At 49.6% G+C, this 26,328-nt stretch overlaps 1 protein-coding gene across 14 annotated transcripts; it reads left to right on the top strand.

The window, feature by feature from the left end:
• Positions 1-613: 613 nt before the first annotated feature.
• CYP4B1 (cytochrome P450 family 4 subfamily B member 1) lies at positions 614-20,170 on the top strand. 14 transcript variants are annotated; one of them, XM_077958187.1, is made up of 13 exons: positions 621-719; positions 10,360-10,421; positions 11,619-11,760; positions 11,951-11,995; positions 13,316-13,443; positions 14,288-14,412; positions 14,720-14,871; positions 15,017-15,123; positions 15,901-16,091; positions 17,889-18,022; positions 18,802-18,866; positions 18,968-19,050; positions 19,468-20,170. In XM_077958187.1, the coding sequence occupies exons 1-13, from the start codon at positions 707-709 to the stop codon at positions 19,649-19,651; spliced, it is 1,431 nt and encodes a 476-aa protein (XP_077814313.1). In that variant the 5' UTR covers positions 621-706; the 3' UTR covers positions 19,652-20,170. The 14 variants fall into 14 exon arrangements, with proteins under 14 accessions (XP_077814324.1, XP_077814319.1, XP_077814313.1 ...); XM_015138913.3 differs by lacking the exon at positions 621-719 and adding an exon at positions 1,078-1,326; XM_077958188.1 differs by lacking the exon at positions 621-719 and adding an exon at positions 3,830-6,583.
• Positions 20,171-26,328: the final 6,158 nt, after the last annotated feature.

Below are 26,328 nucleotides of genomic sequence, written 5' to 3'. Positions count from 1 at the left end.
TTGCCATTTCACTTCTGATTGGCTTGGCTGATTGGAGACACTAGTAAAAGATTGGGGATGGGAGATGAAAGAGTTTAGGACATTTTTGCTCCATTCTTTCCCTGTTCCAGCATCACTTCTCTGGCACTGACTGTGTTCCCCATAAATACAACTCCCACCAAGCTACAGGAGCATGATTTCCTTCCCTTGTTCCTTTAGTCTTGGGGTATTGATGCATTTCTTGTTGTTTCTAGTTTCTGCATGCCACATCATATCTTGTTTGATTTCTTAAATCTGCCTGCCTCTTTGGGTAGCATACCCTCCCCAGGCAAGGCAGTGACCTGAGCCTGGGCTGTGGCTTTGGGTGCTGCCACTGTCTTGCTGTGCAACTTTGGATATTTCTCTGCCTTTCTTTGAGCCTAAGTGCTTCCATCCAGCCAGGAGGGACTGAATTTCATGACTTCTTCTCATCACCCTGAAAGTTCTATGTTCCTAAGTGTCAAAATGGCACTATTGTTTTAGGGGTGGAGTTGGCCCCTTTCTGACCTGGTATTTCCCTTTTGGGGCTAGAACCTTGTCTCTGAAGGTGACTCACAAAAAAGAATTCAAAGCATTGCGAGCCTAGCATAAGTGCTAGCTCTCTCAAGGGTTCATATTGAAGGGGACACTGGAAGCTTTCTTGAGAGAAAGCGTAGGCAAGCTGAGCCTCTGCTTCATTATCTGGGAAATGGGTATAAAATGTGAGTGCCTCCGACCTCCTTTGCTGTTTGGGTTAAATGAGATAGTATGTAAAAAGTGCCTGAAACATTCACAGTGCTTATATGAGAAGGCAGTGGTTATTATGCTGATGATTACACCAAGAATTGCCATCTGTTTGTTTTAAGGAATCAAGGTGGGATGCCCATTGCCTGCTTTTTTTTGGAGTTCACTATTAGGTTTCTCTTTAGCTGAATTTTGGGAGAAGGCCACTAGGCTCTCTCTTCTGTTGTTTGTGGCTTTGGGGGTTGCTGTCTCCGCCTTATGGCACTCAGCCCAGTCTTGGCTGCTGCTGGCTTCAGGGAGTGGCTGGGGCTGGGAGCTGACAGGATGCATGGGTCCAGAGTATAAAGGAAACCAGGAGCAGCTGGAGGCAAGTCGAACGAAGGCTGGGTGACTGGAGTTCCAGCCATGGTGCCCAGCTTCCTCTCCCTGAGACTCTCCTGCTTGGGCCTGTGGGCTTCTGGGCTGATCTTGGTCTTAGGCTTTCTCAAGCTCATCCGCCTGCTGCTGCGGAGGCAGAGGTTGGCTAAGGCTATGGGCAACTTCCCAGGGCCTCCAACTCACTGGCTCTTTGGACATGCCCTGGAGGTATGTGGAGGTCGGGGGTTGGGGAGAAAGAAAACATCCTCCCTTCTTTCAGAGAATCAGGTCTAATTCCTAGGGTGCTGTGGAGAGAGACTTCAAACTTGGGCAGGGGGATGATGTCCTGGGATCCATGGCTTCCATTCAGCTTTCCCACTGGAATTTCTCCTTCACTCCAGCCTTTCAAGCTGACTTCAGAAGTGGGGGCAACTTCCAAGTCAGGGCTCAAGCATGCCACAGACGCCTTCTCTTCATTCTGAGGCCCGAAGTTTGGACCAGGTTCTGCTAAAGGCTCAGCAGTGACAGAAAGGCAATGGCAGAAATCCAAAACCTCTGAATAGTCCATAGAAGTAGGCAATCCGTTGAAAGCTCAGTCAGCATCCGCGTTGTTGTGTGTAGTGTAAAGATTTCCATTTATAAGGCAGGAAATGAGAGTGAGCATGAAGACGAGTACCACCACATGACAGGCTTCACCGAGTGTCTAGGTGGTTGGTGTCCCCAAAGGCAGGGCTCTCCCGGCCATGCCTATGGGTGGCTCAGGAGCCGTGATACCTTCCCAGGTTCAGATCATGGTTCATCTTCCTGCTACTCCAGGAACTGAGTAACTCCTATTACTCCAGGGTGGAAACTACCTTAGCCCCTGCTCTTAGGAAGACCTCTTAGTTTCCTACTGTCTTGGGGATCTAGACCAGAGGTTTCTAATTAGACACAGGGCAGGGAATTGGAATCGACTGGGAGAAGCAAATTCCTGGACCTCCAATCCCTGGAGATTCTAATTTGTCAGATTGGAGCTAGGAGTTTACATTTAAAAACCTGTCTAAGTGTTAGTGTTTTGATCTGCAGCCAGCTTGGGGAACCCAGGTAGAGATGCCAGAGACTTTTCTTTCTTTCTTTCTTTCTTTTTTTTTTTTTTTTTGAGATGGGGAGTTTTGCTGTGTCTCCCAGGCTGAGGTGCAATGGCACAATCTTGGCTCACTGCAACCTCTGCCTCCCAGGTTCAAGCAATTCTCGTGCCTCAGCCTCCCAAGTAGCTGGGACCACAGGCATGTGCCACCACACCTGGCTAATGTTTTCACTTTGTAGAGATGAGGTTTCACTATGTTGGGCAGGCTGGTCTCAAACTCCTGACCTCAAGTGATCCACCTGCCTCGGCCTCCCAAGGTGCTGGGATTATAGGCGTGAGCCACCGCACCCGGCTGAGATGCCAGAGATTGAGGCTCAGAGTGAGGCAAGTTCCTTCTTCTACCTCCTGAACCCACTTTCCTCATTCTCAGTCTGGGCGGGGGGCACTGCTTCTCTTCCTTGATTGACACTAGAAATGAGCTTGACCTCTAGGCTTATTCTTGCCCTGACAGATAACCCTGTAACATGCATCCGGAAGACATCCAGGAAAGGAAAGGGTAGGTCAGAGAGATGAATCAGACCCAGGCCTGGGGTTCAAAGAGCTTATAGTCTGAGGGGAAAACAGACACCAGAGCCTTGCTCCAGAGCTGGGCGAGGTTCCTCCCCAGGATTCTGTCTTAGCCCCATTCTTTTTGTCTCAGCACTTGTCCTGTTGGGTTGTTGTCTTCTGTTTACCTGTTCATCTTCCCCACTAGGCTGTGGCTTCTGGAGGATGGAGATCTGATCTGATTCATCCCTGTACCCTCAGGGTTCAGCATAAAGCCTAGTGTAGTGTAGGCATCACTGAATGAACCAGTAGTGAATGTTGGAGAGTAGGGAGAGTATCCACAGAGGAGAAAGCATGATGGAAAAGAAAAGCTCAGGGACCAGGAAGGCCTGGGAGAGGGTTTGCTAAGTACACAGGAGGGCCAAGGGAAGGTTGAGGTCTGACACTAAAGCGGTACAAGAGGTATTTAGAGAGAACTTTCTCCCTTTCTTCTTGTTCCCTTTCCACTTCTACCTGCCTTTGTCAAATTGTGTTTGCCCTCAGCCAGGGGCTTCTTTAGGACAGGGACCTTGCACCTTCACCTCCAGGTCAGAACTGGCTGTTTTCTTTCCCCCAACGGCCCCCACCCCCACCTTGAGAGTATGCAGAGGGCCTGGAATACAGCCTAGCTTTGGCTTCTTGGCTCGAACACAACTGTCTGAAGGGCCTTCCCTTGGCATCAGGTTGAGCAACAAAGGCTGGAGGGGTGACTACTTGTGAGAACTACAAAGGTTTCCTGGGGAACCATTGCAAACACAACTTCTGCAGTCCTCCAGGGTGTGGCGCCTCTGTTCTCCCTTGGATTCATACCTGAACTTGAGAAATGGGGAGGGCAGAGAGGGGATTATTTTCCCTAATGTAAAAACGAGGACATTGAAGTTCAGAGGGTGCAAAGTATTTGTCTACGTCTGTTTAGTAGCTCAGGAGTTAGGTCAAGACTGGGCCCAGGACTTCTGCATTTTAATTCATAACATTGTGAGTCCATAAAAGGTTACTGCAAAGTTGATTCTTAGGCCCAGCAATGATGGGAGTAGGAGGGGGAGGAAGACTGGTGGGTAAAGGGACTGGGGGCAGGGAAGAGCTGTTCGTCAGGATTAATTTCTCCTTCTTGGTCTCCAATTACAGTCTGGAGGCCTTGGTAGCATCTACCTGTCATCCTCCTCAATTCTCAGAATGTGTCTTCTGGAGATGGGGACATGTCCTATTCTTCCAGGGTCCCCCTCATTCCAGTCTAGGAACCAGGGAGGACTTTGCATGTAGTAGGTGCTCAGCTATATTGCTGGCCTGAGGTTGGAACCCTTGAAAGAAGCCAACAAATCTGATGTGTGTGTGTGTGTGCATGTGTGTGTGTGTGTGTGTGTGTGTGTGTGTGTGTGTGTGTAGAATGTCAGCTCCCAGACCAAGGAAATGAGATTCTCTGAGACTGCAGAGGCCTCTTTCCCAGCGATGCCATTTGCTGTGACAGTGCCCTTGACCTTGTACTGTGTAGTGAAGACAGGGCTGTGGCTCATTTTCATTCAGTAAACATTGATCACAGGCCTTTGCTGTGCCTGGTTAGCTAAGCCACTTTACCTCTCTGTGCTTCTGTTTCCCTGTCAACAAAGTGGAGATAATCATTTTTACCTTACTGGGTTAGAAGGGGTTAGAAAGAGATAAAGTATAGGCATTTTGGGCAGATAAACGTCAGGTGTTAAATCATTGTGGAGGGATTCTTGCTACAAAACACCCTGGGGCATTTGCTTTCTTCATCACCTTCCTTCTTCTCAAATCAACCCAGTCTTTGTGAGCCAGATACGGTCCCTCTTTCCTAAGCAACCAGCAGTGTCTGATCAACAACTCTGGGTCTGGTCCTATGCTGAGGCCAGAGGATGAAGAATCAAGACAAAGAGGTTGCCTCAGAGGAACTAGGTCTGTAGGAGAGATGAATAACACAGTACAAGTGTTACCAACCCTTAGGCCTAGAGAAGGGCTCCTCTCAGCATGGGGAGTCAGGGAGGTCCAGGGAGGTGATGATGAGGCACATCCTCAAAGATCTGGAGGTAGAAACCTGTGGCAGGAAGTGCAGAAGAAAAGGCAGAAGGTGCTATCTGTGCAGAAAGGCACACAGCCTGGAAAAAGCAGTGTGTTTAGGAAATTAAATTGTCTTTTGGGGTCTAGGACATACCTGTGTTAGTAGCTCAGCAGTTCTGCAGTGGTGACAGGGAGGACAGAATGGAGAGGATGAGGCTGGAGGTGGACAGGGATGTCACACAGATCCTTGAGGCCAGGTCAAAAGGCTTTACCTTATTCTGAGGATGATGGGGAACGATGGAAGGAATTTAAGCAAGGGAGAGACAAGCTTAGACTTATGTTTTAGAAAGATCACTTTGGCTTCAGGGTGGTAAACAGACTGACAGAGGGCAAATAGGAGGTAGGGAGGCTAGGGTGGAGGTGATCCAGGCCTCCACCTTGTGTTGGGGAGTGAGCCAGTGGGCTGGAGGGAAGTGGAAGGTAGAGCAGGCCAGGTCTTGGCATGGGTGGGCACAGGAGAGAGAGGCATCGAGACCTCCACCATAGCCAGATGTGAGGGTCAGCGAGGGCCCCTCCATGTAGCAGGAGAAGGAAAGAAGGATTGCCCTTGGAGCTCTGTTAATTGGAGGCATCAACACAGCTGGATCAGAGCAGAATCTGGCAAAACTCATCAAAAGAGAGCCATAAGACTGGACTGTAAACAGGAGGAATGCATTTTTTGTCTCAATTTTAAAATGTGGGCATCTGAGACCCAGGAAGAGGAGGCTCAGTGGTGGGCAGCCCTGTCAGTGCCTGGGTATGGAATCCTTGAGTACTAGATTTGGAGAACTCTGTGGCAGAGTCTCCTCCCATGACCTGCTACATCTGGCTCTTTTCACTCTGGTTTGCTAATTTCAAGGTAAAAATCACTTGGTGGGCCTGCAGAGTGGAGGGGCTGCCTCCACAGGACATCCCTCTTCATATTGATATAAACAATGGAGAAAACGACATTCCTTATTCCTGGCTAGTTTTGGGGTGGGTGATGGTTCCATCTCCAGGTTCAGTAGGAGAGGCAGATTTTGGGGACAAACGTGTATGAAGATGTGTATGAGCGTGGGTTTGGAAATGCTGGGTCTGAGGAATCTGGAGGGTGTCATGCAGAGAGTTCCGGGGGTTGATTATGATTCTGGACCTCAGGAGACAGGTAAACTGGAAAGAGCTGTCAACTGAGAAATTGTTGGTAGGTAGATGGCACAGGAAACCACAGAAGCAGGTGAGAGCTCTCAGGGAGAAGATGCAACAAGGGAAGAGGCCAAGGACTGGATCTGGAGGAACAAACAGTGGGTGAGGAGCTGCCCAGGGGGGCCACTGGGAGAGAGGGGAGGGCATCCAGGAGACATGCACGAGAGATGGGAGTCATCTGGGCTCAGCACCGGGGAGGGTGCTGGATTCCTTAGCAAGAGCAGCATAGGAGAGGTGGGGCTGTCGCAAGGAATTGGAAACAGTAGTCACAGTTCTTTAGAGACGTTAGATTATGAAGGGATGAGGAAATAAGGTGTTAGCTGGAGGAGGAAACTGAACCAAGGGAGATTTGGTTTTGTTTTCCTTCTTTCTTTTCTTTTTTTTTTTTTTTAAGTGAGAGACTTGAACAAGTTTTGAATGAGGATGGGAGGGAGCCTACAGAGGTGAGGTCTGTGATTTGAGAGAGAGGGGCTGATTGATAGGTGAGGTACCTTGTGGGGAGGGTTGGAATCCAGAGGGACTGGTCTTGGACAGGCCCTGCACGCTCCTCTCCTGAAACAGAAGTAAACAGAGAGGCTGGGCGCAGGTGGAGTGGTCCTTCAGGTCTGCCAGCTGACTTTTTGGGTTTTCTTATCTGATGGGTTCTATTTTCTCTGGGAAGTAGAGCAAGGGTGATCTGCCAGGAGTGAGGAGGGGAGAGGTAGAGGGGGCAGTTGAAAGAAAAGTTTTTGAGAAGCAGATTGTGGCTGATGCCATGGGGCTTTCCAGAAGGCATTTCTGCTGCTCTTTGCTGAAATGTCACCTTAGAGAGGCCTTCCTAGCCCACTCCCATCCATAGTGGCAGCCCTGCCCCTTACTCTGCTTTTTTTCTTTCGGGAGTTATCACTACCTGAAATCGTACTCTTGGCGTATTTGATTCTTGTTTATTTTCTTTCTCCCCGCTTGGAATGTATGCTGGTGGGGCAGGGCTTTGTCTTGCTCACCACTGTAACCCCAGAAACTAGCACTGTCTCTGGCTCAATGCCCATGTGTTGGAAGAGTGGATGAATCTCTCGGGGGGACCCAACTCTGGGCAGCAAAGCTGCCCATGCAGACTGACAACAGATGACTGCATCCTCTTGGACTCTTGGGCATTTCTTGGGTCCCTGCCCTCCTGCCTTTTTAGTTGTTTGGATGCTTTCCTGCATTCCTCCTCTCACCTGATTGGGTGCTCCTGAGTCTGGAGTTCATCTTTGGATGCTGAAGACAGGGAGGGTGTTGGGGGCAGAGCACAGGCTTTGGAATCTAAAGACTGGGGCATGATGCTAGTTGTGTGACTTTGGACAAAGTCCATCATCACTTCCTAGCCAAGGCATGGTGGCTAGAGAGTCCTGGTGACCACACTGATCTCACCCAAAGTCCTTTGCTCCTTCTATTGAGCTAGGGGTTCTTTCTGTATGTTATCTGTTCACATGTACATGTGTAATCGTTCATTTGTCTTTGAAAGGGAGGATGGAGGATGAAGTCATGTTTGTCACCAGCATGGGAGGAATGCTCCCTGCTCCCTGGGGCATTTTGCATTTGATCCCCTCTTTTCAGGCTCTCCATGGCTCTGTTCAACTTCATGGCTGAATCCCCAGTGAGTTTGTGTACATTGCGTCTGCTTTTCCCACTGATTTTTATAGTTATTTCAGAGATGCTACTTCTACTCCCTTTTGGTTGGTTTTTCTTGGCTTCTAGCTCTTTAGCTTTATTTAAAAACTTGGCAGTGGCTTGGACTCATGCACACATGGAGCCCTGGTAATCTTGGGTGTCGGGAGAGGGACCATAGTAGGGAGACAGCCGAGACCAGGGCACCAAAGGGCACCTAAGGGTGTCCATCCTGGAGGAGAGCAGAACTAGGGGGTTCTAGCTCCCCACTCCCAATCCCTGCAGGACTTCCCTGGGCAGTGGGAGCCTGTGTGGTCCCAGAGGGAGAGCCATGGGGAAGGCTATGGGCAGGTGGCTTTCTCTTTAGCAACTAAGACGCCTTTTGAAGAATTAAGACTGTCCAAAGATGGTTGGGGTGTTTTGAAAAGAAGTTGCCTGTCACTAGAGATGTTTGAGCACTTGGGCAGGGATTCTTACCAGGTGTAGGTGCTGGGCAGGCACCCTGTGTGCTGGGAATCCGAGACTGACATGACCTGCCTTGAGGGAACAATGACATGCTGCCGAAAAGGAAACCTCTTCGTCTTTCTCCTCCGTCATCTTTGGTTTTTCGAAACTCTTATCCCCATTTTGTGAGCCGACTTATTTTTGTTCTGAAGCAGCCCCCTGGGGCACTGCAGCTGCAACACACTGGTCAAGGGTAGCTTGTTTCTTGGACACTGGCCCACTGAGCTTCAGGTCAACTGGCTGATGGCTTGAGCAGGCTTGCTAACAAGGGCTGCAGAAAGAGCCTAAGCCAGGATCCCTGGTCTCCCTTAACTCACACTGGATGAGTAATCCAGTTGTATAATCCTGAGCTGGGACACTTACAGGGCTGGGAGGTCTGGGACAGGAAGAGAACCGGGCGTGAAGATAATTCCCTTTGGTCTTTGTACTGCACTTTTCCACCTATAAAAAGAGGTCAGGGTTCCACTAGGCAATGTTGAAATCCCTTTCCCATCTGATTCTTGGAGCAAAGCTTACTTTAGACTCTTGGGAAGCAGAGAGGAGAGTGGTGACATATGCTTGCTCTTCCCAATCCTTCCTGTGATTTATTTCTGGTGAGGTCAACAAGGAGTGCCAATGTGAGGGTGGGAGGTGAGGCTGGGGAGCTGGGATCAGTGAATTATCTTCATGCCCTGTTCTCTTCCTGTTCGCATCCAGTTGTGTAATCCAGAGGAACTGTCCAGGCAGCCACGTATACCCCACAGGGAAGACGCCTCAGCCCTCTTGAGGGGCTGCAGCTGCAATAGTGGGACCAGGTGCTGGGAGCTGTCCGCCCTCTTACCAGGCTCCTGGGGTAATCAAGGCAGGCGCCCGGCAGGTGCTTCTAGTTCTCTAGCTTTATTTAAAAGCTTGGCCATGGCTTGGGCTCATGCACACGTTTTTTATTTATTTTAGATTTATTTATTTCTTAAATAAATCTAAAGAGCTAGGAGAAAGTCGGGCACAAGGAGGCAGTGACAAGCTGGCTGCGACCTTGATCAGGGCACAGGCTGTGAATGTGGTCAGTATGAGACCAGGGTCTTGTGCAGAGGTGCACAAGCATAACTGATAAGGAGGGGAGTGAGGCTCGGGTGAACCAGATCAGCCAAAGGCTCCTTCCGACCCTGAGATCCTATGAGTCTGGCTTTTTTGTGATGTAAGCCTTTCTTTGACCCATCCAATTGGGCTTTCTGGACCTGGTAGGGATGGAGAGAAGGGGAATGGTCAGATGACCAGGAAGTTGGCGAGGAAAACCCAGCAGGGCAGATGGAAAAATAAGAGACACTGGGGAAAGGAGCACTTCCAGGGGTACCAGCCAGGAAGGAGGCAGGGATACCAGGTTTCCTCTTACCTGTGTGTGGAGATGATTTTTATCACTTTGTGTTCTTTTTGACATTGTGTACTCAAGGGCAGTGAAAACTCTTACAGTCCTATTGGGTTGAACTCAGGATTCCGAGTTCAGAGGCAGTGAGGGAAGGGATCTATGGGATGATTACACACGACTCCACAGAGGGCCTAGGAGGGGAAGAGCCCTAGAGAAGGCATAGACGGGTGGCTGGAGGCCAAAATAGGCCCAATCCCATGAGCCCTTGGAGATAGTGGCTTGGGCCAGAAAGGATCCCTCGGGGCTACATTATCAGATGCCTGTGTCCTTCTTTAAGAATATTCCCTGGAAGATACAACATGGATGTCTTAGTCCTTTGTGTTGCTATAAATGAATACCTGAGACTGGGTAAAAGGTTTATTTGGCTCACAGTTCCACAGGCTGTACAGGAGGCATGGTCAGTGTCTGCTTCTGGTGAGGGCTTTAGGAAACTGCTATTCATGAGAAGGAGCAGGCATCACATGACAAGAGAGGAGGAAAGGAGAGAGAGAGAGGGGTGCCAGACTCTTTTTAACAAACAGTTATCATGGGAGCCAAGAGAACTCACTCAATCCTGCCAGAATGGCCCCAGAGCCATTCATGAGGGATCCACCCCTATGATGCAAACACCTCCCACGAGGCCCCACCTCCAACATTGGAGATCACATTTCAAAATGAGATTAGGAGGGGAAAAATGTCCAAATTATTAAGGTTTGGATATTTTTCCCTTCCTAATTTGTGTGGATACCATAAATGAGTAGGTGGCAATTGTGAGAGAATTTTAGAGAGAAAAAGCAGGCCCAGCACAGGCTCAGGCCTCAACAAGAATTTTATGGGATTGTAACCTAACATCTCTATTCCTCAGGCTCGCTCCTCTTCCCTAAAATGGGACCACTTAGAATTGTGAGGATTCAATCAGGTCAAAATGTAAGTAGCTTAAACAAGGTCTGGCACGCAACGAGTGCTTAATAAAGATTAGTCTTACTATGCCTCCTTACAAACTCCAGAGCTTGGACGTTTCCTAAGGCCCCTGGGCAGACCACTAGGAGTGTTAAGTGTATCTTTGAAAGACTCCCACTAAATGAGGAAAAATAGTTAAATACATTACATCCCTATAGTGAAATACTACATGACTGTTAAAAATATTAATGACAGTTAAGTGCACTAGCCTGGAAAGAAGGACAAGATATGCTTAATGAAAAAAGGCTGGTTTTGCAAAAATATTTATTATATAACTTTGTTTACTTAAAACACCTCTGGGTGAGTATATGTGGCTATAAAACCTCCAAAGGACATGTACCAACCTCTGGATGACCCATTCAAGCTCATCCAAGGTGACTGTCCCACCATGGGACACCTCCTGGAAGACACCGTGGTCTTTCCCACTCCAGCACTTTTGTGCTTGCTGTTTTCTCACCCAGAATGCTTTTCCTTTATGCTTCACACAGCCAGAGCCTCACCATCCTTCAAGTTTCACCTTAAATGTTGTCTCCAACAAGAAGCCTTCCAAGATCACCCTATCGAAGCAGGCCCTCCCTGTTAGTGTCTCTCATAGCACTGTTTTTATTCTCAGCAATCACTATTGTCTGTGATTATTTTACTTAATTGTCTACTTGTCTATTATCTGTCTTCTCCACAGAATGAAAGGGCAGAACTTGTCTGTCTCATTCCTCTGAGATGTTGAGAACAGAGACCTGTACATGTAGGCCCTCAATAAAAATGTGTTGAAAGATGCGGCAGGGGCGGAATTGAGGCTATTTCTCTATTGCACAATGAACAAATATTACCTTTATGATGAAAGAGCTTTAATGTGGAGAAGAAAGCACTTTCTGGCTGCAGTGCAGCGGAGAGTTGGTGGCAGGTGCCAAGTGGAAGCAGGTTGGCTAGTTTGGGGATGTTGAGCTAACCCCGGCGTGAGAAGAAGCTGACTTGGACTTAGAGCAGTGGTTGTAGGGCTGGAGAGGGCACTAGGCCTAGGAATGTTTAGGGGAAGGGAGTGCAGGAGAGGTAAGGAAGCAACCAGGGCCTGCCTGAGCAGCCTTCTCCCCTGCCCTCCCAGGAACTTGGGGCCTGGCTAGAGACAATGTGTTCCTGAGTAAGCTTGACCTTCTGTCATCATTTCAGATCCAGCAGACGGGGAGCCTGGACAAAGTGGTGTCCTGGGCCCACCAGTTCCCATATGCCCACCCACTCTGGTTCGGACAGTTCATTGGCTTCCTGAACATCTATGAGCCCGACTATGCCAAAGCTGTGTACAGCCGTGGGGGTGAGGAGAGAGGATGGGACTCTCAGGAGAGGGTGGGGCTTCCTGAGAACAAAGGGCTCAGGGCACCATGTGAGGAGGAGGCCTGGGCCTGTGTACTAAGTCTGGGCGGCTGAGGTGCCCACCCTACTCATAAACAAGCCTTCTCTAGGAACCCCGGGTCCCTGCTTGACCTGATTGTCTCCTCCTGCAGACCCTAAGGCCCCTGATATGTATGACTTCTTCCTCCAGTGGATTGGTGAGTGAGCACCTGCCTTCCCTGCCATGCCCACCTCAGACCCATGGTGCTGGGTGACTAGGATCCTGCCCTGTCCTGCTCAATTGGTTATCCCAGATGGCCTAGTTCCCGGGTACCCATCCTAAGCTCAGCTCTCAGTGGGGAGACAGGGGAGGAGCAGGAGAACCCCCAGCTGTGGAGCCAAGGCATCTTCTCTGGCAGGGTCTGCCTTCTCTAGACAGGGCAAAGGCTCTGGAGAATGTGTAAGTGTGAAGAACAGTTTCCTGAAGGAGGTGGCACTAGAGTTGATCCGAAAGGAGATTTAAATAGGTGGTGCTGGCCAGGGCAAGGGTCTGAGGAAATGGTGTGGTGGTAGGACCACGGCTGGTCACCAGAGGCTGTGAGGCTGTCGGGGTGGCTGCAAGGTAGAGCCCAGCTGGGAGATGAGGCTGGGCAGGGAGGACAGGTCAGCCTTGACTGCCAGGATGAGGAGGTGATTTGATGTCGAGAGTAGGTGGGAGTCATTGAGTATTTTATTTTATTTTATTTTACTTTTTTCTTTTCAGAGGTAGTCAAGTTAAACCCACTGAGTGTTCTTTAGCCACCATATGCTTCTCCAAAGCTCCTCTTTCACTCATGATCCTATGAGGTCTTCAGTGTTTTCCTGGGAGCTGAGAAAGGGCAGGGCCAAGAGGGAGAACACATTCCCAATCCTATTTACTCACCGAGTACCACTGGGAAGTCTGTTTGCTTCTAACACTCTTTTCAGTTAGCAACGGGAGGATAAAATTAGAAGGCAGACAGAAAAGGATCAGGAAAATGAAGAGGTGGTTTTGGAGGCAGGAATGCATTTCCATTGCTGGGTGTGTTGGGGTGGGGTAGGAAGGCTCCCACCTGAGGCCATGAAGCACGAACACAGTGGGCCATTCCCCAAGTCCTGAAGCTGTGGCGAGTCTCAGCAGCTGACAGTCAAGGCTCAGCAGGCTCCCCCCGCTTGACCGTCCCCAGGGGGATATATGTCCTTTGTCTCATATCTGGCAATGTCATCTGACACAAGTTCCTGGACCCAGGATTTTTGGGTGCAGCTGAGAGGCAGAAGCTGAGTCATCCTGTCCTAAGGAAGGAGCTCACTCAGCCAAGAACTGCTGCCACCTGTGTCCTGAGGCCCTGGTAGCCTAGGGCGAGAGCGTGGAGGGCAATACTGGGTCACTTAGTGGCCCATCCTTGGAGGGTTCCAGGCTCAGGGATGGAGTCAGGTAGGATGTGCTTAGCCCCAGGCTGCCAGGGGTGGGGCGGTATCTCCTGGACTGACCAGCCCTCTCTCTCCTATCTCTTCCCCAGGGAGAGGCCTGCTAGTTCTTGAGGGGCCCAAGTGGTTCCAGCACCGCAAGCTGCTCACACCTGGCTTTCATTATGATGTGCTGAAGCCCTATGTGGCTCTGTTCGCTGAGTCCACACGTGTCATGCTGGTGAGCTCCCTGTGCCAGAGTAGTGGAGGCTGTTGGCTGCTGGGCTAGCCCCTCTCCACCATGATTTTGTCCTGGGGAGAGCAGGTGGTGCTCTGCTGTGAGGAGAATAGCTGAGCCCCAAGACCTGTTCTGCCTGCAACAGCAGTGCCAAATCCCTGCATTGCTGACATGTGCCACATGCTGCCACTGAGTAGGTGCTGAATCTCTGAGTGTCCTGGCAGCCCGGTCCTGGTCTCCATCAGGAGACCCAGCTCTCTTTCCTCCCAGGCCAAAGGGTCTCTGTGAGAACTTACTAAGACTCCTAGCATAGCAGGTTTGAGGACTGCCTTTATTTGAGAGTATAGGGAAAGGCTTTCACACCTAAAAAGTGTCTCCTCACTTTCTGTCTACCACAACTGCCCAAAATTCTGTCAATACAACTCATCTCTAAGAGGGATGTCAGAGGTCAGGCTCAGAGTCTCAGGGCTGGATAATCCCCAGGTTATCCAGGCTAGTCTTTCCCCTTATAGGAAACTCCTCTCCAGGATTACTTACACACACACTGTGCTGGGGAGCTCACCACCTCTCAGCCGTCCTACTCCCTTATAAGCTACCCTGACTGGGAGAAAACATCTGTGTGCGGTGCGAGATCTGCCTCCTGGTCCTGCCCTCTGAGCCTGTAGCCCAGAGGCTGCCAAATTGCTACCTACCCTACCCTGATATTCCAGCAGGATGGAGGGCAGGGCAGGGACTGGGAGTGGGTGAAGGGGGCTTGGTGGTGGAGGATAGGCTATGGGTCCTGGAGTGAAGCTTGTGGCATCCAGTCCAATTGACCCCCACATTGCCTCCTATCCCTGGACTCCAGGACAAGTGGGAAGAGAAGGCTCAGGAGGGTAAGTCCTTTGACATCTTCTGCGATGTGGGCCACATGGCGCTGAACACGCTCATGAAGTGCACCTTTGGAAGAGGAGACACCGGCCTGGGCCACAGGTCAGGGGCCACCTCGGGGCTGACCACACTGTCTCCAAAGCCAGCTTACAGGAGAGAGTTGGCAGGGGTCCTGGGCCCTGACCTGAGAAGAGATAGTGTCCTGCCCCAGGGAGCCTTAGCTTGCGGGGAGCCAGAACTTAGACTCATGGTGGGGAGAAACATCTGGCTTTAGCGAGGAGGCTTAAGGGCAGGAGAAGAAGGGCAGGATGCTCTGTGGTTGGGGCTAGATTTCTGGAATGGAGTTGCTCTGGCTCTGCTCCTGGGCCAGTGTCTAAGCCAATCCTTCCTCCTACCCTCTGCTTGGCAGGGACAGCAGCTACTACCTTGCAGTCAGCGATCTCACTCTGTTGATGCAGCAGCGCCTTGTGTCCTTCCACTACCATAATGACTTCATCTACTGGCTCACCCCACATGGCCGCCGCTTCCTGCGGGCCTGCCAGGTGGCCCATGACCATACAGGTGGGCCTTTCCAACAAGGCTCACCCCTAGGAAGCCTGGGTTCCTCCTCCTGGCCCCTCTCTTCCCCCTTCTATTATAGGACCCCAGTTGCCCTTTGGACACAAGATGGCTTCCCAGGCAGTGACGCTCTGTGCTTCCGGTTCAGACCAGGTCATCAGGGAGCGGAAGGCAGCCCTTCAGGATGAGAAGGTGCGGAAGAAGATCCAGAACCGGAGGCACCTGGACTTCCTGGACATTCTCCTGGGTGCCCGGGTTAGTACATGATTCCTCACCGCCTGAGGACTGGTCCCAGAGAGGTCTTCAGACCATCCTCCCAGGACAGCAGAAGGAGCTCTTAAGCATATCCCCCTCTTTACTCGGCAAATATAACCTGTTCCTCGTCCCAGGAAACATATTAGCAAAGGTTCAGAGGTGGGCAGGTGTAGGGTGTGTGTGCCTGAGCTGTGGAGTTGGGAGCCTAGGTCATGTGGTAGTGACTGGATGACATTTCTAGACTTCTAAGATCCCCCAAAATGTTGGCCTTGTAGAATCCTAGAATCTTAGACTTCATTCATTCATTCATTCATTCATTCATTCATTCATTCTGTAAGTTATTTATTCATCAACTCTAGAAACTCACTGAGCTCTGACTCTGGGTCAGTTCCTGTGCTAGGATGCAGAGATGGGAAAGACCTGGCCCTGCCCTCCAGATGCTTACAGTCCAGCAGGGGAGATAGTAGGTAGATGTTGACCAAAATGTCTTCCTCTGGCAGGTGGTATTCTGCATGCCCAGTGAGCAGAACTAACAGTCAGGGCTGGACAAGGCACAAGTCATTTGGCCAGAGCGATTAGGGAGGGCTTTGTGGAGGAGGAGGCATCCAGGCTGAGCTCTGAAGGAAGATGGGAATCTGGGGGAAGGTCCTAATCCACCCTCTGAAAGGAGCTTTCACTCCCTCCCTGAGACCTTCATTTGACAACCACTGCTATGAGTTCTTCTTGTTACCCATCTCCAATACTTCGAGCTGTCCTATTATGCCTTCCCTAACCCAGGATGAAGATGACAGCAAGCTGTCAGATGCAGACCTCCGGGCTGAGGTGGACACATTCATGTTTGAAGGCCATGACACCACCACCAGTGGTATCTCCTGGTTTCTCTACTGCATGGCCCTGTACCCTGAGCACCAGCATCGTTGTAGAGAGGAGGTCCGTGAGATCCTGGGGGACCAGGACTCCTTCCAGTGGTGAGTGAGTCTGAGGGTGGGCCCAGTTTATCCTGCTCAGCCCTTGGGAAGGGCGGTGCCCATCCTGTCCTGAACCATCCTGGAAATCAGGTGAGGTGGTGGCGGCTGTCCTGTTTCCCCCAGTGTCATACGATTTGTGACAGCGGGGGGTGGGGGTTGGGGGGTGGCTGGGCACAGACACACCCCTGAGCCCATTCTCCCAAAATGGAGCCTTTTCAGATGTATTATGTAGAGAAAGTTGTCAACAAGAGGCTGCTATTTTGTGTGCTAACTTCTTCTGAAGGTAGAACCTGATTACCCTTCTGGGTTCCTGGATAGAGTAGGGAGAGCTGGGAGAGAAAGAGGTGGAAATGTGGGGGTGAACAGAGTTGGGACAGCTAGGAGAGCCAGTCCCTTGCTACTTGCCTTTGGATGGCAATACTCAGCTTCCAGATGCCATATCTCTTCTGCTGGTGAAGGAGAAAAGACTTCCCCAAACTTCATCATTTAAAAACTTTCCATTGTTTTCCCCTGTTTCTTGGCCCAAGACTGAACTCCTGAACACTTCAAGATTGACCTTGACCTCTCTTTGCAGCGTGAGCTCTGGGAGTCTCTCAGAAGCTCCTCCAACCTTGCTCGCTGTCTGCTCCCCTCAGGCTTTTGCTTGTGGTCAGACACCCTGCCTTTCTCTCTGGGCTCCTGAGCAGCCTCCAGCAGGGGCTAGGCACACAGCAGGGGTACAGAAAATGCTGAGCCGGTGGGGGAACTTTAGATCCACTTGAGGGGAACTGACCTTTAACTCCAGGGTCTGGGACCTGGAGTATGAAGCTTCATTACCATTTCTGTTGGTCATATGTGAGAATTCCCCCGCACAGGGTATCCAGGCACATGCCAGGTGCTATCAGGGCTGCAGAATGGAAGAGAAAGAGAAGCCAAGTTGCTGCCTGTGGGGTTTTGTGAGAGACAAATTCACATAACCAAACAGCGAGAGAAAATTACAGGATCGCGTGGTCTGAAGGCTGAGGGCAGAGGGAAGGAGTGAGGCTTGAATTGACTTTCTAAGGAGGGTTAAAATTCAGGCAAAGAGAGAGAGCTAGGCATTGTAGGCTGGGTAACAATGTGAACACAACCCGAGGCAGGGATTAGAATATTTATTTTATTTTCACGTGATTCCATCTAGAGCTTGAAGCAACTTAGAGGACATTTATTCAATAAAATAATAAAATGAAAATGAAAAATAAGAGCCAGTGTGGAGTTTGGGAACTCTGTAATAAAATATTGTCCAGTAGTTATAGTTGGATGTCATATCTGGGCCTGAGCTTCCTGGTGGCCAAAGGGAAAAGGCACACAGACACACACACACACACACACACACACACACACACACACACTCACCTCATTAAACAATGCATGAACTTTGGTTGATTCATTCAACCAATGTGTATCAGCCCCGGTTTCTTTCATTCTGCTCGGTAGGGGAAACCAAGTTGGAACCTAAAGATGCCTTTGTAGGCATCTATGGGGGTCCTGAGAGTTGCAGAGGTGACCTTGTCTTTGATGGCTGTGTGCACATTCATCTCTAGGGTCCTGTACCTTCTTCTACTACCAGTGAAGATGAGAAAGGGATGCAGAAAAGTGGAACCAGATCCCTTAGATCTGAGTGTCCACACCATGTCAGGCCTGGCCCAGGCACTTGGAACCCTGTGGCCCTGACTCTTGAGTATGTGGTGGTGGTGAGGGAAAACTGGGGCTGGAGTCTGCTTTCTTCCCATCCTGTTGCTTCCCATTCCCAGAATGTTCTGGTTGTGTTGCTGGCAGGGATGATCTGGGCAAAATGACTTATCTGACCATGTGCATCAAGGAGAGCTTCCGCCTCTACCCACCTGTGCCCCAGGTGTACCGCCAGCTCAGCAAGCCTGTCACCTTTGTGGATGGCCGGTCTCTACCTGCAGGTGGGATGGGTGGATTTGGGGGTGGAAATGGAGTCCTCTGCATGCTCCTCTGGCACCCTCTGTGCCTTTAGTCAAATCTTTGCACTTTTGGGGAAGAGCTCAGGCTTTGCGTTCAGAGAGCCCTGGGTCTCAATCCCAGTCCCACAACATATTGATCAATTCTTCTACCTCTGAGCCTCCATTTCCACTTCTGTAAAATGGGGGATGAGAAGAGTATCTATGTTTCAAGGCTGCTGTCAGGATTAAAGAGACAATGTCCACCAAGGTTGCCATGTACCACCATGCAGATCATGCCCTGAAGATCACTAGAGAGCATCACTCACATAGACTATGATGCTGTGCAGTGTACAACCTGCACAACTGTATGTGGTAGCTTCATAAAGAGTGTTAAGCCTGTACCTGGTTCCTAGTAAGCACCTGGTGAATGATAGCTGTTACTGTTGGCAGTAATATTATGAATAATAATTTCCCAAGAGTCAGTCAGCTGAAAAGGTTTAATAGTTCCTTCCTGTTCTACCTCATGATGGAGGGGTTCATTCTCCCTTTATTCATTTCACAAATGTCTGTCAGGTGCTGCACCCAGTGCTGGGGTTACAGGAACTGGGCATGATAATCATCAAAGTACTGTGATGAGTCGGGTGTGGTCATGAACTCTCTGTCACTGGCAGTGGTCAGCAGGGGCTGGCACCCCAGGGGGCACTAGGGGAACTCTGACCTTATGTGGAGGTAGGCCTGGCTTCCTAGGACTACCTGGTCACCAACCTCTGTTCTGCCCACAGGAAGCCTGATCTCTATGCACATCTATGCCCTCCATAGGAACAGTGCTGTATGGCCCGACCCTGAGGTACCCTTTCCATGGGCTGGGATATCAGACGGGGTGGGGGACTGGGAGGGTCACCGTCTGCCAGAACCTGGTGAGTGTTTAAGCAAGGCCTGTCTCCTCAGGTCTTTGACCCTCTGCGCTTTTCCACTGAGAATACGTCCAAACGCCATCCCTTTGCCTTTATGCCCTTCTCTGCTGGGCCCAGGTATGGAGAGACCCAGTATCCCAGGCCCTCAGGACTGGGGAGGAGAGGGTGGATGACATCACAGGGGAGGCACTATTAGAAGGTACGCTGAATAAGGGGGAATCATGCTGGGTTTGTGGTGATTCTAATGCAGGAGCCTTCTTCTTGCAATTATCTTATTCCTGTCCCTGGGAAGTAGGTGGGATAGGTGAGTCATTCCAAGAGAGACCCCTATTCCAGACCCCCACCATGTGAATCTACCTAGTCTGGGACCCTCACTATGCTCTCAAGGTTTGTTTCATAAGCCCAGGTCAACCAATCTATCAGCAAGTTATTCATCCAAAAACAGTAATTGACTTTTGTTGGCTGCTAAGAGCACTGAATGCCGTCACTCTGGACGCTCCATTGCACAATGACTCTTTGTGCTGCTTGCTACAGGAACTGCATCGGGCAGCAGTTTGCCATGAGTGAGATGAAGGTGGTTACAGCCATGTGCTTGCTCCACTTTGAGTTCTCTCTGGACCCCTCACGGCTGCCCATCAAGATGCTCCAGCTTGTCCTGCGCTCCAAGAATGGCATCCACCTCCACCTGAAGCCACTGGGCCCTGGGTCTGGGAAGTAGCTCTGATGAGAATGGGGCCCCGGATGGCTCAGGCTGTGACCTCTCCCTGGGCAGCACCCTCCCCGGGCTGGATGTAGAGGAGTTGGGGCACCCTGCCTTCAGAAGGCTTGTAGTTTAGAAGGGGACTAGGCATTACCATAGACAACTCCTAGAGGACAGTGCTATGTACAGATGTGTGTCTATAAATGTTTATCATTCATTTATTCAACAAACATTTGGTGAGCACCTATTTGGTTCAAGAAACTTCATTTATCTCCTGTAATTGGCAAACTTAAAAATGCAGCAGAAACTTACATTCCAACCTTAGAGAGACTCATAGTGAACACAAGGAAAGTTTTGCCCTGAGATTCGTGGTTATGACTGGATACCACTGAATAGAAGAATGGCTTAGGGGATTGCCCCTTCACTGAGATGTGTTTCTTTGTTTAACTTTGTATGTGTGTATTTCGAATATAACAGACATAAGAAAAAATTGCCTAAACGAAGACTGTACAAAATAATAAATAATTCTGAAGCAAACTCTCTTGTAACCATCATTGAAGTCAAGAAATATGGGATATGGTATCACTGGTGTGTCTTCCGCTCCTCCTGAGATGTGTCTCTGTGGCACCCCTGCCGTTGTCAGTGTCTGTGTCTCACAGTCACGTGGTGCTCCAGGCATCCAGGGTTCAGCTGGGGAAGGTGGCCAAGTGGCATTACAGGGGGGCTTCCTGGAGGAAAGGAACCCTTCTCCCCCACTTGAATCAGCTTAAATCAGGCCTTGAGAAGGCCTGGGAGGCTGGATGGGAGGGGGCCATTTTCCCACTTCTGTATGAAGGCAAGGAACCTGTAAGACACTCATCTGGGAGGAGCTTGAGCTGAGGCCTCTGATTCTGGCCTCTTTGACCAAGCCTTCCTCATGAGTACTGACACTCTCTGAGAGTGTGTGTCAGTGTGAAAAGGAGCTAAGAGCTTTGGTGTGAGAAGCGATCGACAGGCTCCCTGTGGGAGGGAGATAGGAGGCTGGGGACTGGTGGGCACCAAAGATGGATTCCATTTAATTCTTCCGGTTCTCTAAGCACACTCTGCTGCCTCCTGTGATCCTGGGCATGCATGTGGGTTGAATGTGGAGTGTGCAGTGGGCACATACAGGTGTCGCTGTGCCTGAGTGTGTCTATATGTTGTCGTGGAATGGGCACAGATGTGCACTCACCCTGAATCTTGCCCATTGCATGGATTGAGCAGGGTCACTTTTTGGTCACTCATTCATGCCCTGTGGGATCCTGTGGTTAGAGCACCTCTCCATGGCTGAACAACCAGAATTCTGAGCCCCCGCTGTCCTTTGTTGTCTGATCATGGCCAGCACAAGCCCTCGTGTGCCACCTGATACTAGGTGGACATCCTGTGCAGGAAGTTCCCAGCCCACTCTTCTGTCCCAGCCCTCTCCCTCTGACTCCAGTCAGGCACTGACTGTCCAGGCTGCTCCTTTCCTGCCTCCTCTCAGAGCAGGGCTAAAGTAGCCCAGTGATTTGGGAGGTCAGGGGACAGGGAGGGAGGCTCTGCCTACAGCCACCAATTTCGGGAGAAGTCCTGTCAGAGAAGCAGAAAAAGATGTCACATCTTAGTAAAAAGAAGGTCTGGCTATGGCATTCAGGGACCTGGGCTAAAAATGGGGGACAGCTGTGCTCAGATCCAGCAAGAGAAGCAAGGTCTAGATGGAGAGAGGCTGGCACAGCAGGGACACCAGTCCAGTGAAGCTGTGAGAAGTAGGGGACTGGGTGTTGAAACAGCCCCCAGGCAGTCACCAAGTGTGGACAGGGTTGAGGATGTCCCTGTTCACTCAGGGTGGCCAGCTAGAGGCAGGAAACCACCACCAGACTGTGGTGTGGGGGAGGAAGTGCTTGGGGTCCGACATCCTCTCCACTGGCCAGACTCATTTGTCTACCGGGGCTCCTCCCAGACCTTACAGGACAGCTGCCCACTCCGTGAGCTTCCTGAAGAGCCTGCAGACCTCATGTGTGAGGGAGACTGACAGGTGCCTGGTGATGTGGCCAGGCTGGGCTCCCTTTTCATGTCTCATTGCGGGTATGAGAGGCTGGGTCCTTGAGGTGCTCATGCCAGACCAGGCCTATGAGGCTTTCCTGCTCAGCTCACAACAGCCCTGCTGGTTGGGATGTGGTGTGTCGCTGCTCAGACTCTAGTTGCTAACTTGATTCTCAATGTGGCAGTGTTGGGAGTCTGGGCCTCGTGGGCAGTGTTTGGGTCATGGGGGTGGATCTCTCATGAATAGATTAATGTCCCCCTGCAGAGGCATATGAGTTTTTGCTCTAACTGGAAGGGATTAGTTCCTGAGAATGTGGGTTTTGAAAGGAGCCTGGCTTCCTCAGTCTTTCGTGCTTCCTCTCTCACTCTGTGAGAGTCCTGGGTTGCAGTTTTGCTTATTGTGCTTGTTTTGTGTTGGTTGGCCTTCAGCCAGGAGGTGGCGCTTTAAAGAGAGCATCATCAGTGGCAGTATAGGGAGGATCAGGTGGTGGGAGGGGCCATAGAGCTCCCAAGAGATTATGTCTTTTGTCTTTGGCTACAAAGGTGAGTAGATAAAAACTTACCAGGTGGGTGCAGGGTTAGGCATGTCTGAACTCAGACTCTCCTTGGGTGAAGCTTGCTGCAGCAGCTGTGGGGGATGGGAGTGTGGTTCTCAGGCCAATAGAATTATGTTTCCAGGGGGATTATGGCTGCCTCTGCTGTGTCATGTAGGTTACCAGGGAAGGAGGGAAAGCCATAATTACAGGCCTCACTTAGCTCCCATGCAGCCCAAAAAGCTTGTCTCATTCCCATTATGCTTCACCAACAGCACTGAGTTTATTTCCAGGCAGTGGGTGAGCAGGGCTGAGAAGTTGCCCCAGGTTACCAGCCTCCTGGCTGAGAAAGCAAGCAGGGCTTTCAGGTTTCAAGCTTCCTCATCTGCTGTGGCTTCTGTGCTGTGTCTGTACTCCCGATTTACCCCCTCCCCCAGTTCTGTCCAGGAAACTTCATGTTCAGTCAAATTTATTACGAAGTTCAGCTGGAAATTTCCTTCTTTGTGTGGTCTTTTCCCAGTTCCTCTGGCTGCTCTCCCTAGGGACCCCTATGAGACAAAGTCAGAAATGGCTTCCTTGGGGACAGAGAGTGCCCGCTGCTTCTTCTACCGCTGTATTTCACTTGGCTGTCTAAATTCATCCCAGCTCCAGGTAAGGTCAAATCCTACTCCCTCGATCTGGACTTTCAGTTTTCCCAGTGAGGGTATGTGTTCAGGGGCAGAGGAGTCCCCTTTCACACTTTAGACACTCACAGGTTTTTGACTGTTTCCTAGGGTCTTGCAACAGCAGTCTGCTTCCTTTGACGGGTCTGGGGATTCTGTCGGCTTTCCAGGTGTATCCTGCACTAGTTATCGGAGCAAAAATTCATGATGTGAGTCTCCATAGGCTACTCTGTCTGTCTGAGTGGGAGCTGCAAGTTAGTCCTGTCTCCTGTTTGCCATTTTTCCCCCAATCGGTGTATATTAACTTTTAAAAATTAGTGAAACATACAGAACATAAAATAGGACACTTTAACAAATTTTAATTGTACAGTTCCATGGCATTAATTACATTCACAATGTTTTACAACCATCATCACTACCTATGTTCAAAACCTTTTCATCATGCTAAGAGGAACTCTGTAACCTTTAAGGAATTACTCTGCCTGCCCTCAGTACCTAGTAATCTCTAATCTACTTTCTGTCTTTATGTTTGCATATTCTACTACCTGTAAGTGGAATAATACAATATATTTCCTTTTATGTCTGGCTAATTTCACTCAGCACACTGTTATAATGATCATTCCTGCTGTAGCATGTATCAGAAATTCATTCCTTTTTATGATTGAATAATATTCCATTGTATGTATATACCACATTTTGTGTACCCATTCATCTGTTGAGGGATACTTGGTATCTTTCTGCCTAATAACTATTGCTAATAATGCTGCCATGAACACTGGCTTAGAAGTATCTATTCAAGTCATTTTTTCCAAGTCCCTTGTTTATAGACACAGGAGTGGAATTGCTGGATCCTATGGTAATTGTGTTTTTATCTTTTAGAGGAACCACAAATCTTCTGTGTCCCCCTCACCCCTCTATCCACTGGAACCTGTAGTCTTCTAATTGTATTCCAGAAATGTCGTTCCTTGCCATCCCTCAGTCTTCTCACTTGGCCTTTCTGGGTCTCTGTTTGCCCTCCCTCCACACTGAAGCCACAGCCCAGCTTAGACCTTCCCACACTCTTCATCAGGGAAGACAGCATCTCAGTGTTCCAGCAGGCAGCCAAGCCCTCCGTGGGCTGATGCCTCACCCACATTTCACTTGTCCAGCCCACGTCCTAGCCCTGTTCATGTGGAGACGGCTGAGAACATCCTCCCCTCACCTCTGCCTGCCACATCCTCAAGGCTAAGGCCAGAGCCCAGGTGCCTCTCACGCTCTGCTGGCTGTCTCCCTCCCTTCCTCGGCCCCCAGGCAGCATTTGTGATTTATCCACAGACAGTTACAGACCAGTGCCTAGGATAGTGCCAGAAACAGAGCTGCTCAGTGAGTGAATAAGTGAGTGAAAGGATGAATGAGGAGCGAAATATCTGGAGCATAGAATGTGTTTCTGTGCAACACATTTTCATCCTTGACTGTGAAGTCTTCAAGGCAGGGACAGTATCATTTACCTCTGTTTTCTCATCACCGTGCACAGGACTTGACCCACAGAGGTAGACTTAATAAATACTTTTATATTTGCATGAAGTTAATTAAGTTTTTAAAATGAACAAAACAGAATGGAATTCACTGAGAGTAAATATTCGTTCTGAGCTAGAAATGGAGCTTAGGGATGCTCTCCTATCCTCTAGTGGCAGCGACATGACTGGCAGCCAGTGTTTAGGAAGAAGTTCTCATTCTGGGATGAAGCAGTGCTGGAGAAGGTGTATCTGGAAGAAACATTTGCTTAAAGCCTGTTGCATGAAAGTTTATTCACTATTTGAAGAATTCACAGAACTATTCCTTCAGAAAAAGCTTGTTTCTACTACTATTTACACCATTTTTGGCATTTGTATTTCACAGGACATTTCCTGCAGCTTTTCAGATTTCCACAGCAGCCATTTTGGAGTGTACCTGTCCAGCTCAACAGCTATTTCAGGTGTGTTTCATATTTTACAGACTGGAAACCTTCAAATGCTGTGTCACACAATAAATATTGAGCTTTTCTTTCCAAGGCAGTCTATTGTCCACATTTGTATGTTTTTTGTCAATATTGTGCTATGTGGAGTGTGGGACCATGGTATCGAGATCCCATTGCACGTAAAGAATTTTGGCAACTTGGAAAGTAGATGTTAATACGTGAACATTATACTGCAGCAAAAATTTAATTGGGCAAGACAAGAAAATGTGGGAGATGACACACATTGATGTAAAACTTTCTATAAAGGCTTACTACTACCTTTCACTTCTATGGCTTGAAAGGTAGGACCAGTAAGCCGAGTGAATTCTAAATATATGCAAAGCTTTGAATTATTCAACATGGCTGACTATTGAGTTAAGTAGAAAAGGCGGTGTGCTGCATTGAGAATGAGTGGGGAGAGACAAACTGACTCTGTAAAATTCCTGATGATTGAGAGAAGCGCACATCTGAAGTTCAATGTACTGAAGAATACCTAATTCTGGAGTGTCATACTCCTCACATGAGGAAAACACCTGAATACACTCATGTTTGAAACACCCACTGACAGTGGATTTTGACTGGACATTGGGAAAGAGCAGAGGGATCAGTGTCTTCATGGTGTGCCTGAAATACCAACTTGCTTTTGTGCACAGAGACACCGACACGAGGTTTCCTGTCCACAAACAACCAATATACAAGGACATAAATGAAGATGCTGCCTATGAACACTGGGGTCACAAATGTTGGCTGTGAGCCTGGAGACTCCCCCTATCTTCCCACCACCACTGTCACAAATTGGTGCCTCACCTTGATCCTCCTGAGAAGGGCAGGAAAGCATGGCTGTGTTGAGCAGAACCCGATGCAAAGTGGGAAGGGTCAAACATCTGCAGAGAGATCATCAGGGCCAGGACAGGAAGGAGTCCAGCCCCTGCTTCCCACCCAGGAGGGGACAGGATGCCCAGAGTTGGGAGCAGAAGAAGGTGTCGGGTCTGAGAGATCATCCCTTCCCCTCCTCACAGTGCCCTCTTACCTCTGGATTTGGCCATGCCTTTGGGTTGTGGTGAAGGCCATAAATGGAAAGCACAACTGTGATACCTGTGGGGTGCATAAGAAGTAAAGAGAAGGGTGATTGTACCCATGGGTGGCCTGGTCCCTTAGCCAGCTGGGGAGAATGGTTTCCTCAAGTCATCACTTTGAGAGGTGATGACACTATGCATGATCTTGACACTATGCATGTGGGTTGGGCTTGGCTAAGCATGTGTGGTCAGATGATGGGCAGAAAACCACGAATCTAGGGATGAGAAGCAAGAAAGCATCGGTGCATTACTGCTTGGAGTAAGTTGAGTGACAATTCACATTTATCAGATGCTGTTTATTAACTGTTGGGGAATATACATGAACTCACTCAATACTTAGAACAAACCTCTGAGGAAGACATTCTTTTATTCCCAAATTTCAGATGAGATATGAGTCCCAGAGAAGCTG

Source organism: Macaca mulatta, chromosome 1 (genome assembly GCF_049350105.2).
Source record: "Macaca mulatta isolate MMU2019108-1 chromosome 1, T2T-MMU8v2.0, whole genome shotgun sequence".
Classification (NCBI taxonomy): Eukaryota; Metazoa; Chordata; class Mammalia; order Primates; family Cercopithecidae; genus Macaca; species Macaca mulatta.
Note: the sequence above shows the minus strand (reverse complement) of the source record. Positions and strands in the feature narration are given on the sequence as shown.